The 20276-nt window shown below is 44.2% G+C and overlaps 1 protein-coding gene across 3 annotated transcripts in view; it reads right to left on the bottom strand.

The window, feature by feature from the left end:
• Window positions 1-20276, bottom strand: part of PDE4C (phosphodiesterase 4C) — a 707892-nt gene that overhangs the window by 101126 nt on the left and 586490 nt on the right. For all 3 annotated transcript variants that reach the window (XM_033954582.1, XM_033954585.1, XM_033954584.1), the window contains one exon: window positions 16803-16915. In XM_033954582.1, the coding sequence (XP_033810473.1) occupies window positions 16803-16915 (113 nt within the window). The remainder of the gene's footprint in view (window positions 1-16802; window positions 16916-20276) is intronic.

The raw sequence follows: 20276 nt of genomic DNA on the forward strand, positions 1-20276 counted from the left end.
GTTGACAGAGTGGACAGTTGGAGGGGGGTGGCGGGGGAGGTGACATTGTTGAGAATTCAAGGTGGATCTTGTGAATTTTGTCGTGGAAGAACTGTGCCATTTTCTGGAGGGAGATTGAAGAGGGGATAGGAGGCATGGACACCTTGAGTAAAGTTGAGCGTGGCAAAGAGACAGCGAGGGTTGACACTAAGAGTTAGTTAAATGGTTGTAGTAGTCCTGTTTAGCAAACAAGAGGGTAGATTGGAAGGATGTCAGCATCAATTTGAAATGAACGAAGTCAGCAAGCATGCGGGATTTAAGCCAAAAAAGTTCAGCAGGTCGGGCACAGGAGCGCAGGTAACTGATTTTGGGGGTCAACTAGGGCTGGTGTTTGCCACGTCTTACAGGATGGGAAATGGAAGGGGCAAGGGTATCGATAGAAGATTAGAGAATGGAGTTATAGGAGAGGACAGCTTCATTGGTAGACTTGTTTGACATAGATATAACAGGCATGCCTCCTTCCCTCGTGTTGTCAGTGTAGCTATCCTGCTACCAATAATAATGTTAAAAACACCTTCTTGTCACATGTAAAAAGTAGCTCACAGATTTCCTTTATATAAACACTTGGCCATGGAGCAGTACTGGGATTTGATCTTACAACCTCAGAGTGTTGAGGTAGCAGCTCTAACACTGAGCCACTGCTCACCTGCTTACTCTCACTCACTTTCTCTCTCTCTATCCCTGATAAAGCAGATAAACATGTATGCGACTAGGTGCCATGTACCCAGGTGCCAGTTCTGGAGGCTGTTTATTGCCACCAATATGTTTCATTATCTCTCAACAATTGGTCTGTAATGGGAACATATTACAACAAACTCTCCCAACATAAAATAAAAATGTGCTCTGCTACCTGCCCTCCCTCCTTAAATCTTGGGCTGCTCATTATCCCCATTTATAGACCCTTCTCCACCTCATATGCACTTCTATGCCAGCTACTATGTGGGGAAAGTGTGGCACAGTGGTTAAAGATACAGTCTCAGCCCCCTAAGGTTGTGGGTTCAAATCCATGCTGCTCATTGTGGCCCTGTCAGGCTCTGTACCTAGCCCCCTCCCTGCCAGGCACTGCACCCAGCCCCCTTCCCGCCCTCCTCTGTCTGGCTCCTCACCTAGCCCCCTCCCTGTCAGGCATTGCAATAAGTCTGAGAGGGGATTAGGTGGGTGCTAGCCCGAATATAAACCAGGACCCCCATTTCTGGCCCCAAAATCTCGGTTTATATTCGAGTAGATACAGTAGGTAAGACGTGTCGCTCCACCAATCACAGAAAGGCTGTTTGAGGAAGCCAAATGTTAAAGGAAACATTAATGTGCATTGAAGATTTGGCCTTCCTCGCAAATCCTTTCTGCCATCGATGGACTGTTGTCTCTGATGTTATGTTTTTGCTGTTTGATCATACTGCACAATTGTATGTGTGACAGCATATCTACTGAGTTTGGTTAACACCCTGCACAGCTTTGAACCATGGCAACTGTTTCAATGATGGTCACAGTGTAAATTACAGTAGCTGCAGACCAGCTTGACGGCACACTCTAGAGCCCCCAACATACTTGTACAGAGTACAGACAGGACATTTCCCCATTCAGTTCACCATACACTAGTGTGTAAAATATAGATAAAACATGGTGTTAGGAGGTCCAGCTAGCACCATTACCCTTAGATAGCGTTACCAGTTTACTCACGTAAAATCTGGACCCATGGCTATGCCCCCAAGCCCACCCAGTTCCACCCAAGTCACGCCCCATTCTGCCCCAGCCCCGCCCCCCTCAACCTGTTCTCTTGCTCAGGAGCCGTGTTGAGAGGGCATCTGTGCATGCGTGACATGATGATGTCACATGCATGCATGCATAGTCACTGCATTGCATCTGCGCAGATGCCCTCCTGACGTGGCTCCTGATCTGGAAGCTTTTCAAAAACCGGACAAAGTGCCGGGTTTTGAAAAGCCGTCCGGATGCCCGGACATGTCCTCTAAAAAGAGTGCATGTCCGGGTAAATCTGGATGTCTGGTGTCCCTACCCTTGGAATCCTGGCCAGAGAGTTCAGCAAGCTTTGGGGTTACCATATGGCTCCAGAAAACAGGACAGATTGAGACAACTGGGTTTTACTTCTATTGCTTTCAATGGAGGTAAAACCAAATATCTGTGTCAATCCCAGTGCTTTCAATGGTAGTAAATCCTGGATATCTCATTCTGTTCCCTTTTTTTTATGGAGCCATTTGGCAGCCCTAAACAAATCTACTATAAGCTGAGCAAGGTGTAGCCTTGGTAGTGATCATTGGGGAAGTCCTCAAAATTTCTGGGCCAGCCATGTCTAATACCAGCTGTAGAAGGATACATATTTCACCTCAGACATATTTTTTACCAACCAATTAGAATATGTTATGTTAGTGAAATAAGAAGAGAAACCTTACTCACAGTGGCTGTGGCTCAGAGCAAGTGGACATGTTTGACGCACAATCTTGACATCATCAGTATGCACCTAGATGGCAGACTGTCACTAAAAATATAGAAATTATGTACTGTGGTACCTGACCATCTTGGGGATTTGAACCCACAACCTTGGGAAGATGGAAGAAATGCCTTTAACCACAGAGCCACATCAGCTGCCTTTCAGGCCAGGGCTTCCTGCCATGTGAGATGATTCCTTAGGAGATCATAGCCATCTGAGTGTAAAAATGAATTTCCCTTTGGACCCTGGAAACAACAGAGTGCAAATGTAAATGCCAAAGTCTTCTCTTCTGAGACTAAAAAGAAGCTGTGAAAGTACCAGGAGGGTTTGCAGTGGATTTGAAACCACCAAGGCTCTTTCTGAACATTTATGTTGTGGTTTGAGATTGCCTGAAGGTGTTGGGGTGATGTAGTATCAGGAGACTCACAAATATGTGCTGTTTAGTCTCCTAAGGAATCATCTCATATGGTAGGAAGCCATGACCTGAAAGGCATTTGATGTGGTTCAGTGGTTAAAGGCACTTCTTTTATCTTCCCATAGTTGTGGGTTCAAATCCCCAGGATGGTCAGGCACCCCAGTACATATTCCTATTTTTTTTAGTGACAATCTGCCATCTAGGTGCATATTGATGATGTCGCAATGATATCAAGATTGTGCGTCAAACATATCCATTTGCTCTGAGCCACAGCCACTGTGAATAGGGTTTCTCTTCTTATTTTCTTAACCTTTGGGAATGAGGTTTAGTATGCAATAAATTTTTTAATGTGCTTTTCTTGAGTAATGCATTATTAAACATCTTTTTCTATTATCATCCCTCCAGTGATGCAGTGGCTAGCAGATGTGGGGAAGACATTGCACCAGCACTATGGAGTCGTGTTGTGCACTGTGCTGCTTTCATTTCTGGCGGGTGGGGAACTGAATGGTCCTAATGAAACTATTGTTAACTCATTGATGCCAATATTCTCTCTATTGTAGCTCACTGACAATGGTCAGCCCATCTCTTTTCTAAACCGCATAGAACTGAAAGGCTTTTGCGGTATATAAATAAAAATTATGTTATGTTATGTTATACTGTGTAAAGTCTGAAGTTGTCCTGCAGAGGCTGTAATCTTCCTGTGTGTGTCTATTTTGTTGGTTTCTGTTTTTGTTCTTTTTTAAGTAGAGATGTTCTGATGCTTGAAGAAGTATCCCTTCTTTCTTTTTTAGGCTGCAAAAGAGTTGGTGGTTCTTTGATTGTTTGTTTTTTTAGATGGGTGAAAAAATATATGGAGATAAATGATGATATTTTTTTTTTTTGTAATAAGTGTGAAAGAGAGAGAGAGGGGAGAGCTATGACTGTTCAGGAGCGGTACATTAGATAGATTTGTGAGCCCACAGGGACAGACAGAGAAAAATGCCTGAGTACCTGAATAAATTCATGTAAACTGTTCTGAGCTCCCCTGGGATAACAGTATAGAAAATTGAATGAATGAATAAATAAATTAATAAATAAATTCTATTGAGCATTATTGTTGAAAGTTCCTCACCCTGTTAAGTATATTACTAAATCGGCAGATGCTTTAAGAGTGCATTATGAAACTAAAGAATGGGTCCAAATTTTTAGGAATCTATTGCAGATTTCTATAGCTAGTAACCTGGTAGAAAATAGATATAAAATGTTTTACCAATGGTATTATACCCTGTACATCTCAAATCTATCTATGGGTCTGGTAGTGATCTTTGTTGGAGGCACTGTGAGGGTTCAGCACTCCTTTCTTCATATTTGGTGGTCTTGTTAGGAAGTTCAAGTTTATTGGGCCCAAATACAAGGCTATTACAGGAACACAGCTGGTGAAAAGTACAACCTCTTGCTTGCTGAATGTTGGACCTCCAGGCTTGCTGGCTCGACAGAAGAAACCAGTGCCTCATATCTATACGGCCAGTCAATTACCGTATTTTCACGCATATAGCGCGCGCGTTATACACGATTTTACAAACCGAGCATAACCATGCGCTTTATATTTGTGAGCGCGTTATACAATTTTTTTTTTCATTGCGATCCAGCATCCCCCCTGCGAACCAGCATCCTCCCCCCCGCTCGCGTCACCCCCCTCCCCCGCGATCCTACATCCCCCCCCCAGCACCGCAAAGACATCGCTTACCCCGATTGGGCACCGGCACCAGTACCAATGCACATGACGTGCCAGTGCCCGAAGATCCTCCCTCGCCTGAGCTGGGCTGGGCAGTGCGAGGGAGATCCTCCCTCTTCCCTGTGCTGGGCTGGACTGGGCTTTGAGCATTTGCGCATGCTCAAAGCCTTCTGGTCTCGCTCTCTCCGAGATTCTCAGATTCAGAATCTCGGAGAGAGCGAGACCAGAAGGCTTTGAGCATGTGCAAATGCTCAAAGCCCAGTCCAGCCCAGCACAGGGAAGAGGGAGGATCTCCCTTGCACAGCCCAGCCCAGCCCAGGCGAGGGAGGATCTTCGGGCACTGGCACGTCCTGTGCATTGGTGCTGATGCCGTTGCCCAATCGGGGTAAGCGATGTCTTTGCGGTGCTGGGGGGGATGTAGGATCGTGGGGGGAGGGGGGTGACGCGAGCGGGGGGGGGGGGGGGGAGGATGCCGGTTCGCAGGGCCAAAAGAGGGAGTAAGCGGGGGTGGCGGGAGGAGGTTTTAGCAGCATGCGCGGTATACGCATGTGCGTGTTATATCGAATTTTTTTTACATAAATGCATTGTTCCCGCGCGTTATACACGTATGCGTGTTATACACGTATGCGCGTTATATGCGTGAAAATACGGCACTACTTGCTTCAGCATGGAAGCAACTGGACATTTCTGTCTCTGCTCAGATACTGCCAAAAATTACCCATGTATATTTGAAGTCCAAGTTCACAGTATTATTTGGTAATTCTTTAAAGTTTGGGACCTGTATATTAAATGGCTGGATAGTAGCCTGCCAATTCCTTGATAAGCTTCTTCTTTTTTTTAAATCTTTATTCATTTTCAAATCAAACAATAAGTGCATAAAAATTTATGATAAAAATAATTTCAATATAGCACTGTAATTATCTAACATATGAACTATAATAATGTAAAATTCCCACCCTCCCCCCCTTCATCCCATGCTCAATTAAAGTAGAATATGCAATATTATACAACAATATTATAACATCTCATATTTAATTACATCCCAAATCCACCCTCCCCCCTTGAGTGTGCTAGATAAAACGAAGAAAGAAAAGGAACAATGTCTATTCATCACAATATTTTTCCAATGGCCCCCATATCTTTGTAAAGTTATTATATGTTCCTTTTTGTACTGCTATTGCTCTTTCCATCTTAAAAATATGGCACAACGAATTCCACCAGAATGTATAACTAAGATTCTTATGATTTTTCCAATATGGTAATATGTTGAATAGCTACCCCTGTCATAACTAATAAAAGTTTGTTGTTATGTGATGAAATTTGACTTTTTTCTCATAGCCATTCCAAATAAAACAGTATCATATGAGAGCGCAACATGGTTTTCCAATAAAGAATTTACTTGAGTCCAAATTGAATCCCAAAATGACTTAATGAAGGGACAATAATAAAGTAGATGGTCTAATGTCCCTGGTTCCAGATTACAATGCCAGCATTTATTAGACTTGGAACTATCCAACTTTTGTAATCTAACAGGGGTCCAAAACACTCTATGCAACAAAAAGAACCAAGTTTGTCTCATAGATGCTGACACCGTACATCTCATCCTCCAAGACCAAATTCGTGGCCATTGAGATGCAGAAATCTGATGCTTAATCTCAATGCTCCAAATGTCTCTTAGACCACACTTTGGTTTTTTATTCAAGTATCCAGATAATAATTTATACCACAATGCGGCTTGATGTCCTAGGAAGTCTTCTTGGAAGCACAGGAACTCCAGACTATATTGAGTATCTAAATTTTTCCATTCAGGGAACCCCATCTGAATAGCCTGCTTCAACTGCAACCACTTAAAACTTTGTGATTTGTTTTAAATTCTTTATTTCTTTTTTCACATTACAAAAAGTGTAGCAGATAAACTCATATGAACTTATAAATACACACTTGATTAATTCTCATATAACACTTTAAGTATAACATTTCATTATAAATTAATATTCTATAATATTTTGAATATTATGTAATAAACCTAATATTTAAACTATTCTTATTAAATAGAAAATCCTCCCCTCCCGTCCCTATATTACATACAAGTACCATTACAATGAAACTATTGATATAATCGTATATTATGAAATACTAAAAATAAAACCCCACCATATTTTCCCTCTAACCAAATATCTTATCTTGGGAAAAGTTTATCATTCATTACAAAAATCTGTTAATGGTCCCCATATCTTCTGAAATTTACCAAAATATCCTTTTTGTGTTGCTATTGTACGTTCCATTTTGTATATTTGACATACAGAATTCCACCAAAAGTTATAATTTAACCAATTGTAAGTAATTTGCTGTATTGCTACTCTAGTCAAAATAAATAAAAGAAAGTTTCCCTGAATGGAAAAATCTTAATAATTATCATAGTCTGGAATTCTTATGCTTTCAGATGGATTCTATGGTTCATAGGGCCGCACAGTGGTATAAATTAATATCTGGATTTGTAAATAAAAAACCAAAAAATGGTCTCAGAGACATTTGGAGCATTGAGATTAAGCATCAAATTAATGCATCTCAATGGCCATGACTTTGGTCTTGGAGGTTAAGATGTACAGTGTCAGCATCTATGAGACAAACATGTTTTTTTCTTTTGCATAGAGCTTTTTAGACCCCTATTCGTTTACAAAAAATAGATAATAGATGTTGGCATTGTCATCTTGAAGCTGGGACATTAGATCATCTTTTATTCTATTGTCCATTTATTTTATTATTTTGGAAATCAATTTGGCCTCAAATAAATAGGATGTTGGAAAATCCGGTAGCCTTAACATATGATCTAAGTCTAATAGATGTTGGCATTGTCATCTTGAAGCTGGGACATTAGATCATCTTTTATTCTATTGTCCATTTATTTTATTATTTTGGAAATCAATTTGGCCTCAAATAAATAGGATGTTGGAAAATCCGGTAGCCTTAACATATGATACTATCTTATTTGGAACAACAATGTGAGCAAGGAGTCAAATCTCGTCAAAACTTTGTGATTTATTAAGACCAAATCTGTGTTGCAGTTGTGAAAAGTCAAGCAGTTTACCATCTGAAATAACATCATTCAGAGTTCGAATGCCTGCAATAATCCAGTCCTTCCAAAGGACTTGATAAGCTTCTTGATCTTGTCTTGTTATCCTCAACTCTGATGGACATCGGAGATGGTCCTGTTAGGAAGGTGGGTTGTTGGGGGTGGAGGTAGGGAATTTTGTTTTACTGTAGATACACAATATGGGGCTCATAATCGAAAGAGAAATACGTCCAAAAACTGGCCTAAGTCGGCACTTGGACGAACATTTCTCAAAAACGTCCAAGTGCCAATACTAAAAACGAGTTTTGGACGTATTTCTAAACAACCTAGGCCTTCATAGTGCCGCTGAATGACCAAAACTAAACGAGGCGTTTCGGGAGGATGTCTAGGGCGGGAGTTGGGCGGGACGTAGGCCAGCTTAGACTTAGTCGTACAGCATTTATAACCGAAAGTTATACAGCCCACAATCGACGGAACTTGGACGTTGTGACTTAGACCAGTGGTCCACAACCCTGTCCTGGAGGACCACCAGGCCAATCGGGTTTTTAGGCTAGCCCTAATGAATATACATGAAGCAGATTTGTATGCCTGTCACTTCCATTATATGCAAATCTTTCTCATGCATATTCATTAGGGCTAGCCTGAAAACCCGATTGGCCTGGTGGTCCTCCAGGACAGGATTGGGGACCACTGACTTAGACCATGTAAAACATGTAAAACATGGTCTAAGTCACAAAAACCCACCTAAAGTCACCAGATAAGCACTGAAAACATATAACACAGACCCCCACACACTATCCCAGTGATCACCGATCCCTCCCACCCCCATAAAAATATTAATCACATCTTTAAAATTCAGCCTCCAGACCATCATCACCTGGTTGCCTGGCATAGGAAAGCCTAGTCGTCCAGCATAGAGGCAGCTTAAGTCGTCTTGGGGGTGGGTTAGGGACTCAGAGAGAGGAGGACCCATGTCCATAAGACCCTGTAATCACTGCATTGATACTTAAACATGTGCACTCCCCTATACACCCCCAAAACCCTTTTGTACTGGCATATAAGTGGCTCCTGCAGCCATAAGAGCTATTGGGGTGGTAGGTAAGTGGGTCTAGGGGATTCTGGAGGTGGTTTGGGGGGCTCACCGTAACCTATAAGGGAGCTGTAGGGAGGAGAAGACATGGCACCCTTTTTGTGAAGTTCACAGCAGTGCCCTGTAAGGTACCCCACTATTTAGGTGCCATGTCTGGGTGTGCAGTCCATCACTTTGCAGACCCCTCCCATATCCAACAGGGCTTGTTCCCGGCGTTTTTGACTTGGATGAAAAGTTGGACGAAAATGTGGTATAAAGATGGACGATTTAGCAGCTTGGACGATCAGATCAGCAGGACGTATCTTGGTGTAGTATATAGACCTCCAAGACAACTGGAAGACAAAGTCTCCGAATTAATTGAAGACATAGAGAATATCACTCTACGGGGAGACGCTGTTCTGCTAGGGGACTTCAACATGCCTGACGCAGATTGGAACTCATACTCAGCAACAACCAGCGGCAGCAGGAGACTGTTAACATTCATAAAGGGAGCACGACTCAAACAAATGGTATTGGAATCCACTAGGGCCCAGGCGATCTTGGACCTGGTACTCACCAACGGGGATAGCGTCTCGAAGGTCTCGGTAGGAGATAAGCTAGCCTCCAGCGACCACAACATGGTGTGGTTCTACCTCAGGAAAGGTTTCCCTAGATCAAACACGAAAACAAAAGTACTCAACTTCCGAGACACTGACTTCAAACGCATGGGAGATTTCGTCCACCGAACACTGCAGAACCAAGCTACGACCGATGATGTGGAAGCTATGTGGTCATCCCTGAAATCTACCTTGCATGAAGCGACAAGCCTCTACATTAAATCAGTACACAAACGGCGGAGAAACAACAAACCCCAATGGTACTCCGCAGAAATCTCGCACCTCGTCAAGGAGAAGAAAAAAGCATTTATTTCCTACAAACGAACGGAGACTAGGGAAGCTAAACTAGAACATAGGGCGAGGTCTGCAGCGGTCAAAACGGCAGTCAGGGAGGCCAAACTTTGAGTGGAAGAGATTCTGGCAAAGAACATTAAGAAAGGGGACAAATCCTTCTTCAGGTATATTAGTGATAGGAAAAAGAACACAGACGGGATAGTATGCCTTAGAAAACCAGATGGGAACTGCGCAGAATCAGATTCCGATAAACCAGAACTACTGAATGAATACTTCTGCTCGGTCTTCACCTGCGAGGCACTGGGGCACGGTCCGCAGTTGCAGGCAAGGCCCAGCGTGGAAGACCCGTTTCAGAATTTCGAGTTCACACCTGGCGACGTCTACTACGAACTGGTAAGACTCAAGGTGAACAAAGCCATGGGACCGGACAATCTACACCCCAGGGTGCTCAGTGAGCTGCGTGATGTCCTGGCAGAACGCTATCAGGACTCTTCAATCTCTTCCTAAGTTCGGGGAGAGTCCCCATAGACTGGAAAACAGCTAACGTCGTTCCACTGCACAAAAAGGGTTGCAGGGCAGAGGCTGCAAACTACAGACCGGTGAGTCTCACATCAATAGTATGCAAACTCAGGGAAACACTAATCAAATGTAAATTAGATGCAATCTTGGATGAGGAGAATCTACGGGATCCCAGTCAACACAGATGTCAAGTATACTGAGGAATCCATCTGGGTAAACTTGGCCAGAGGTGGAGAAAAATGCCTGTACCTTGGTGTGGTATACAGACCTCCGAGACAATCGGAGGAAAAGGACGCAGAATTAATTGAAGACATTGAGAATATCACCTTACGGGGGGAGGCTGTTCTATTAGGAGACTTCAACATGCCTGATGTAGACTGGAACACACTATCAGCAGGAGGATATTAACGTCCATGAAGGGAGTGCGGCTCAAACAAATGGTACTAGAGCCCACTAGGGCCCAGGCCATCCTGGACCTGGTACTTACGAATGGGGAAAGCGTCTCGGACGTCTCGGTGGGAGAGACGCTAGCCACCAGTGACCATAACATGGTATGGTTTAACCTTAAGAAAGGCTTCCCTAGATCACAAACAAAAACAAGGGTACTCAATTTCAGGGGCACTGACTTCGCACGCATGGGAGATTTCGTCTACCAGATGCTGCAGGTTCAAGAAGTAACTGATAATGTGGAAGCTATGTGGTCAACCTTGAAATCGATCCTTCATGAGGCAACTATCCGCTACATAAAATCGGTAACCAAACAACAAAGAAAAAGGAAACCCCAATGGTTCACAGATGAGATATCATACCTCGTCAAGGAGAAGAAAAGAGCATTTCTATCATACAAATGCATGGGGGAAAAAGAAGCAAACGTTGAATACAAGACAAAGTATGCAGCGGTCAAAACAGCAGTCAGGGAGGCCAAACTTCGTATGGAAGAAACTCTAGCGAAGAACATCAAGAAAGGGGACAAATCCTTCTTCAGATACATTAGCGACAGGAAAAAGAACACAAACGGGATAGTACGCCTTAGAATGCCAGACGGGAATTATGTGGAAACTGACTCCGATAAAGCCAAACTACTGAATGATTACTTCTGTTCAGTCTTTACCTGCGAGGCACCAGGGCACGGTCCTCGGCTGGATGCAAAGCAAAGCATGGATGACCCATTTCAGAAGTTTGAGTTCACACCAGCTGATGTTTACAAAGAACTGTCAAGACTCAAGGTGAACAAAGCCATGGGACCTGACAATCTGCACCCAAGAGTGCTCAGAGAGCTATGCGATGTTTTGGCGGAACCGTTAGCCATACTCTTCAATCTCTCCCTAAGTACGGGGAGAGTCCCCCTGGACTGGAAAACTGCCAATGTTGTTCCTCTGCACAAAAAGGGTTGCAGAGCGGAGGCTGCGAATTACAGACCAGTAAGTCTCACATCAATAGTGTGTAAACTCATGGAAACTCTACTTAAAGGGAAATTAGACACGATATTGGATGAGGGGAATCTGAGGGATCCCTGTCAACATGGATTCACTAGGGGCAGGTCATGCTAATCCAATCTTATCAGCTTCTTTGACTGGGTGACAGGAAAGCTAGATTCGGGAGAGTCTCTGGACATAGTGTACTTGGATTTCAGTAAAGCGTTTGACAGTGTCCCACACAGTAGACTATTAAACAAGATGAAATCGATGGAGTTAGGTGAGAAACTAACGGCATGGGTCAATGATTGGCTGAGTGGAAGACTTCAGAGGGTGGTGGTCAATGGCACCCTCTCTAAGACATCGGAGGTGACTAGTGGAGTGCCGCAGGGCTCAGCCCTGGGACCATCCCTTTTTAACATATTCATAAGGGACTTGACCCGAGGGCTTCAGGGAAAAGTAGCGCTGTTTGCCGACGACACCAAACTGTGTAATATAGTAGGTAAAAGCGATCTCACGGATGGTATAGCGCAGGATCTGATCAAGTTGGAAAACTGGTCCTCAACATGGCAGCTGGGCTTCAACGCAAAGAAGTGTAAGGTAGCAGAAATCCATGCAGAACATACACCTTGAATGGAGAAACACTAGCTACGACCTCAGAAGAACGGGACTTGGGAGTAATCATCAGTGCAGACATGAAGACTGCCAAACAAGTAGAGAAGGCCTCATCCAAGGCAAGGCGGATGATGGGATGTATCAATAGAAGCTTCGTCAGCCGTAAACCTGAAGTCATAATGCCACTGTACAGAACTATGGTGAGACCTCATCTGGAGTACTGTGTGCAATTCTGGAGGCCACATTACCGTAAAGATGTACTTCGAGCTGAGTCAGTCCAGCGAATGGCCACTAGGATGGTCTCCGAACTCAAGGGTCTCTCATACGAGGAAAGACTGGGCAAGTTGCAGCTCTACTCTCTAGAGGAGCGCAGGGAGAGGAGTGACATGATTGAGACATTTAAGTACGTCACAGGTCGTGTCGAGGTGGATAACAACATATTCTTTCCTAAGGGACCTTCAGTCACAAGAGGGCACCCGCTCAAACTCAGAGAAGGGAGATTTGGTGGTGACACCAGGAAGTATTTCTTTACAGAAAGGGTGGTGGATCACTGGAACAAACTACCGGTGCAGGTGATCAAGGCCACTAGCGTGCTCGACTTTAAGAATAAAAGGGACATCCACGTGGGATCTCTACGTGGGTCGAGCAGCACTCTGACTTAATGGGGTGGGACAGTAGAGTGGGCAGACTTGATAGGCTATAGCCCTTTTCTGCCGTCATCTTTCTATGTTTCTAACACGGATTCACCAAGGGTAGGTCCTGCCAATCCAATCTCATCAGCTTCTTTGACTGGGTAACAAAACAGCTAGACTTGGGAGATTCCGTGGACGTCGTATACCTAGACTTCAGCAAAGCTTTCGATAGTGTCCCGCATCGCAGGCTGTTGAGCAAGATGAAATCAATGGGGCTGGGAGAAACACTAACTACATGGGTCAATGACTGGCTGAGTGGCAGACTTCAGAGGGTGGTAGTTAACGGTACCCTCTCTAAAACATCAGAGGTGACCAGTGGAGTACCGCAGGGCTCAGTCTTGGGCCTGCTCCTTTTCAACATATTCATAGGGGACCTAACTCAGGGGCTTCAAGGTAAGATAACGTTATTCGCTGACGACGCCAAACTATGCAATATAGTGAGAGACGGCAATTCACCTGATAGTATGACACAGGACCTACATTTGTTGGAGCTTTGGTCCTCGACCTGGCAGCTGGGCTTCAATGCTAAGAAATGCAAGATCATGCACCTCGGCAGCAGAAATCCGTGCAGAACTTACACCTTGAATGGTGAGACCTTAGCTAGAACTTCAACAGAATGAGACTTGGGAGTGATCATCAGCGCAGACATGAAAACTGCTGATCATGTGGAGAAGGCTTCATCTAAGGCAAGACAGTTGTTAGGTTGCATCCGCTGGAGTTTCGTCAGCCGGAAGCCTGAAGTCATAATGCCATTATAGAGAACCATGGTGAGACCTCATTTGGAATACTGTGTGCAATTCTGGAGGCCACACTACCAAAAAGATGTGCTGAGAGTAGAGTCGGTGCAACGGATGGTCACCAGGATGGTCTCGGGGCTCAAGGATCTATCGTACGAGGAAAGGCTGAAAAATTTGCGGCTGTACTCACTTGAGGAACGTAGGGAGAGAGGAGACATGATCGAGACGTTTAAGTATATTACCGGCTGTATCGAGATGGAAGAAGATATTCACTTTCTTAAAGGACTCTCAGCCACAAGAGTGGCATCCGCTCAAACTCAGGGGCGGGAAATTTCATGACGACACCAGGAAATATTTCTTCACCGAGAGAGTGGTTGATCCTTGGAATGAGCTCCCGGTGCAGGTGATCGAGGCAAACAGCGTGCAAGAATTTAAGAGCAAATGGGATGCCCATGTGGGATCCCTTAGAGGGTTAAGCCAAGGGAACCTGTCACCAGGAGTAGGATCCCTAGGATAGTAGACTTGGGGGTGAGTCAGTAGAGTGGGCAGAACTGATGGGCTATGGCCCTTATCTGCCGTCATCTTCTATGTTTCTATGACGTATAATTAGATGATTTTCGAAACGGAAAAAAAGTTGGATGTATTTTTCGAAAATGTGTCTTAAGCTGTTTTTTTCACTTTGGACGACTTGCGAGATGGATGTAAACAGACTTATGCCCCTCCACATGTTTTGCTGACATGGGAAGACAATTTTGTTTATTTGTAAATTAAAAATAAAGTATATATATAAAAAAAAATCCTCACAGACAGTATTGCCAGAGCTTGAATCTTCTATACATCCTTGGACATAGCATTTAAGCTCCAGCCTTGTACTCAGCCTAAAAATCTCCCATGCAGGGCCGAAAATCTAACAGCTTCGGGATTGATATTCAAAGTGATTTAATAGGTCATTTTCTGGCTCCTGACTTGTTGAGTTGCTTGTTTGGGGCTAACTGGTCATATTCAATGGTACTCAACCAGCAAGTGCGACTGAAAATGTTCAGTTAGTGTCCAACTCAAAACCAGTTTTTTTGGGGGGTGTTCTGAGGCAAGTCAGCACTTGGCTGGTTAAGTGACAATATTTAGCACTTAACCAGCTAAGTTAATTGCATATAAGTCAGACCTATCTTTATGCAGTTTACCACAGTCAGTTAAATGCTGAACATCACATTTAACTGGTTACGGTTTTGCTGTCTCTGTAAACCAAGAAATTCAATGTCAGAGCCTGGATATCGCCTGGCATTGAATTTCCAGGTATAACATCAGTGGTGGCCAGCAAAATGCTGAGCACTGTCAGCTGAACATCAACTCCTTCATTAACATTAATTTTAATATGTTGTATGCCATTGTCCTATGTGTGGATTTGTGCAGTTATCTTCTGCATGAAACACTTCCTTGCATCGTACAGCCATAAAATTGTATACAGACGTCACATTATTCCTGCACCAATGTCTGCACAAGTTTATGCATCAGTCCCTCAGTTTCAGTGCATAAACGTCTCCCATTCATTTTCACCAAGCCAAAGATGTGTGCTCTGCCAGGTCTCAATCATCTTTTTTCCCTCCTAAGCTCTCAAGCTTACTCCTGTATGTTCATCTACTCAGGATGGTCAGGACCGGTTTAACCATTATGCAGACTAGGTGGCTGCCTAGGGTGGAAGTTCCTGGCAGATGGCAAAGAGCAGGTGCAGTGAAAGCAAAATGATAGGTCCGGACAGCTACATACACTCAAAAAATCAACTGTGCATGCTTTTACAGTTTTATGTGCTTTAACAGGATTATTTTAGGGGTGGTGGTATTGAGTTAATCATAATTATTTAATTTTGTCTATTTATTTGCTTGTTGGGCTTTACTAACTGCCTTTATGAAGAGATTCACTCTAGGCAGTGTACAGCACGTAATTATTAATATCTTGAGGGGAGGAATTTACGGGCCTTTAAGTTAATTGAAAGTGGTGCAAGGACAAAGTTTTACCTAGGGTACCCAATATGACCGCACTAGCTCTGTGATGATGATGAACAGCTAAGGAGAATGACAAAAGTTATAAGATATCACTCTCTATTTAAGACAGTCTGGACAAAAATAACTGGGCAGACTGGATGGGCAAGTTGGGCCTTTTCAATCAGAAGAGAGGAGAGAGCATGGTAGTTCTGTTACCCCCTCTTCTATTAAACTGCAAAAGCAGTTTTTTAGCATGGTGAGCCGCGCTGAATGGCCCGCGTTGCTCCTGACGCTCATAGAGTTCCTATGAGCGTCGGGAGCAACACGGGCCATTCAGCGCAGCTCTCTGCACTAAAAACTGCTAGCGCAGTTTAATAGAAAAGGGGGTTAGTGTTATCCCAGATCCTCCCTGGGCTAAGGCAGACAGACATGATTTTTAGGCTGCAAGGTTATAACAGATAGAAGCAGTCCACTCAACCTTTCTATTATCTAGGAATCTCATCACTGAAGTCAGTGGTGAGAGACCTTGCAAACACCTGCTGAGAGAATTTGTGCATTGCCAGAATTTTTTTTATAGTGCAAGGTTGATGTTTGCAAGGCTGATGTGAAAAGACAATCACACACAATTTGCTGAAATGGAGCAAAGATCCATCTGCATTAGACTCCAGTTTGGAAGTCTTCAAACAATTACACTGAAGGAAAACTGGGTAGAACCAAGATTCCTCAACTTTGTTTTTTGGGGGCTTCACTTTCTTCTGTTCTATTTTTTTGGGAAACATCAGTCACTCAAAATGTTCAGCCATCCCCTCATAACCTCTCCTTTAGTGTCCAACTAAAAACTTTTCTGTCTGACCGGGATTGCTGTACTCAACAGGCCCACAGAGAGTCACAAACCCACCAACTTCAAAACAGTCAGTCAGTAGGGAGGGTTCTGCTTTATTTTACTTTAAGCGATAGTTATTAGCAGTTATCATAGTGGTGGATGGAAATGGCACCCTTCCATTAGATGGTAGAATGTCCTTGGAGTCATTTTGTAAACCTAGATTATAATGTCAAGCTTATTTCTGCTCATGAGTTGGAGTGTAACCTACGTGCTGACCTCCTGTTTCAAGTTGTGTTGGGCCCTTACCATAGTGTGTAGCTTGGTGTGAGCACTAGCATTGTAATGCTGGCCCTCTTACCTTATTAGAGGCCATCTCACTGACTGAATGCCGGGTCTGCAGAGTCTCCAGCTGGTCCAAGCACCAATCCAGCTCTTCCATAGTCTCGACGGCCAGCTTGTGAAAGGCATCCTCTGGGGAGAGAGAAGCAGGCATTGAGGTGGGCTGTAGCTGAATACCAGGGCTCCGGCCTTGCTGGCACTCTCTGGGCTTCCAGTATCATGTCCATAGGGGTGCACTCTCTGCCTTGGGCTTCCGGCTTCTAGCATTTGCACCAGCTAGCCGGCATGGTGTGAGGAGCCCTCCCCACGCAGGTAGAAAATCAAAGAGAGTGTATTTTCAAAGGGGGGATGGAGAAAGTGGGCTTTTCCCCCTCCTCTCAATGGCTCTTTCCTCAGCCAGAAAGGCTTTCCAGGCAGCAGGTTGAATCTAGAAGAGGCTGCTGCAAGGATATTTTGCTTTCTTATTTTGAGTAAAATCAAAAAATCTTCTACCGCTCAACCCTTTAAAATTAAAACCTGAATACAGAAAAGGATTAACAAAAAAAAAAAAAAAGAATGCAATGGGATAGGAGGCGAGCATGAAGCGCTCCGAGATGCCATGAAGCAGATGGAGTAAATATTGTGTGGAAGGGATGGCCATTGTTGTGTTGCCATGGTAACGTGGGTTGCGAGCCCCTAGCGTAGGAAACCAGGGATCAGCCAATGTGAATAGGAAAATCTTTTTGAACTGATTTTTATTTGAATTTTTTCTTCATATCCCTCCACCCCCAGCCTTATCAAACCTCAAGGAAATCTCATTAAGAAACAGTAGGCTCTGCATCTGAGGCTATAAAAGATTTTGTCTTAAAGTCTTGTACTGGTATCAGAGTAAGAGCAGAGGTAGTGTAAAAGTCCAAAAATTCCAAATGCATGCCCTGTGTATTGCTGGAAATACTTATGGGGGTGGGGGGCATCTTTCCAATACCATTTTCAATGAAAAAAAAAACCCTAAAAAGCCCTAAATCCTGGCCCAGATCCCTTATGAAACCAGTCAGGGACTGGCACAGAGTATTTCTCTCTGCAGAGGGGTGTATCACCACCTCTCATTCTCTCCTCATCACCCCCCCCCCAAAAAAAAAAAAAAAGAGCTAACTAAGCTAATTGAGGGTTGCTATGGCAACAGCCCATATTGCTTTATAAATCCTGCCTTTCTGCACTTGGCTACTCTTGTATGTGTCACTAGCTGAGGCTAAATACACATCCTGAGCTTTCTGATTCAGTTACATGGTGCAGTAAGTAGCTGATTGAAAAAAAAGAGTAATCTTAACAGAGCTGCCAAGCTACCCATAACAGGAGAAAGACTTTCTCACCACTTCTGCTTTTGAACTTATATCCCCAGTGCAGTGTGGGATTTGTAGTGCATGACTCTACCCACTGAAATTAGTGCTGCAGGACCCATAATGCATTAGAATAGGGCTATTAAAATCCAGGGCTGGCATAAATATCCCTCCTAAAACTGGGCAAGTTGGCAACTATGTTTTAAACAACTAATTAAGCAAGCAAAGGATCTCCCAGAAGCAATACTTAAGAGTTATCTTAAAGTCTTAGAATCACAAGAATAGTGTGAAAGTAAAACCGATACATAGCCTCTGACACCTATAGGTAGGGTTACCAGATGTCTTGGAAAATCCAGACAGGTCCGGGTGCACAGATGGATTTCCAAAGCCCAGCAGTTTGTCCAGGGTTTGGAAGGCTCCAAGCTTAGGGCCATGTCTGGAGGGCTGCTTGGAGGACCTCCAGATGTGGCCTGGACTCAGGGGGGGGAGGGGCTGAGTGTGGAATGGGGCGGGGCCATGTGTCCTCTTTTTTAATGAAAAAATCAAGTAACCCCACCTAGGGGAGGATAACATAAGGATGCCTCCTGGCTCCGTGTCATATGGAACAGATTAACCCGGTCCTATCTTTATTGATGATCCAGCACTGGGAACCAGCACTGGGAACCGACACCCACCAGCGACAGTGAAAACAGCAGGGGGAATGCCCACTTCCTTCTGCCATGCTGACCCCATCCCCCACATGAGAAAAAATGGCAGAAGGGATGCCCGCTCCCTCATGCCATGGCGACTCCCCCCTCTCCCCCAGTGCAGTGCAAAAGAAAATTAGCAGGAGCGATGCCCACTCCCTCCTGCCAATAGAGGTTACCCTCAACCATCCCCTACTCTTCCCCTTTCCCCCTCCCTAAAAAAAAAAGGGCAGTAGGGATGTCCATTCCCTCTTGCCACCATATGGACCCTTGAACAGCCCCCCTTGGTACCTTTTCCATTGAACACAGGTGGGAAGTACAATCCCTCCACCTTCAAGGCCCGCCGATCCAAATTGTCAGGCCTTCCCTCCTCGGTGCTTCATGTGAGGCACGGGGAGGGGCCCAAAGCCATGACTGGCTCAGATGCTTAAGGCTCAATGGAGATGTCTAAGGCCCAAGTGGAGGGGCCTTAGACGGCTGAGCCAATCATGGTCTTAGGCCCCTCCCTGTGCATCACATAATGCACCAAGGAGGGAAGGCCCATTATTTTGGATCATTTTGGATTGGCGGGCCATGAAGGTGCCTATTCTCTCTTGCCGCCAGTCTCCCCAACCTCCTGACACTCCCCCAACCTTCCTACTTTTTTTTACTGAAACTCTGAAATTATAGAACTACAGTTAAAACAGAAATAAGAACTAGGTTTGGATCAGTCTGTATCTTAGGACATGGAGCCAGTTAGCACCTCTACCTTAAAACCTTAAGGATACCTTAAGACATTTTCTACTGTCAGAACTGTATTAAGAATTAAGAGTAAGAAGGCAGAGAGAGGTATGAAAGGGAGGGAGGATGCAGAATAGATGCCAATATGAAAACAAAATTCATTGATTTTTTTGGTAAACATCTTTGATTCCTGTGAAATGACCACTCAAGCTGATTCCTGAACCTGGCTCCTGATTCCCGTGCCAGCCAGGACTGCGAGTACTTCTTAACATAGGCTAATAGTATACACTTCCAGTCCATAAGAACTAAAAACAGTACATTTTTTCAGGATACCCCTAATGAATATGCATGAAACAGAAGTGCATTCAATGGAAATGGTGTACATGCAAATCTTATCTCACACTGAACTGTCTGCAGCCCACAAGGGCAGCCAATGAATACCACTGACACAGGCACAACTAAATGCTTGAGAACAGGGTTACCAGTGAACACAGCCAATGAATAATACTGACACAAGCACAACTAACAAGACTGAAAGCAGAGTTACTGATGAGGAAAATTAATGAAAACAACTGGCACAAGTCCAACTAACGCCTGATACAGGGGTAGGGAACTCCGGTCCTCGAGAGCCGTATTCCAGTCAGGTTTTCAGGATTTCCCCAATGAATATGCATTGAAAGCAGTGCATGCAAATAGATCTCATGCATATTTATTGAAGAAATCCTGAAAACCTGACTGGAATACGGCTCTCGAGGACCGGAGTTCCCTACC

The sequence above is a fragment of the Geotrypetes seraphini genome, chromosome 8 (genome assembly GCF_902459505.1).
Source record: "Geotrypetes seraphini chromosome 8, aGeoSer1.1, whole genome shotgun sequence".
Classification (NCBI taxonomy): Eukaryota; Metazoa; Chordata; class Amphibia; order Gymnophiona; family Dermophiidae; genus Geotrypetes; species Geotrypetes seraphini.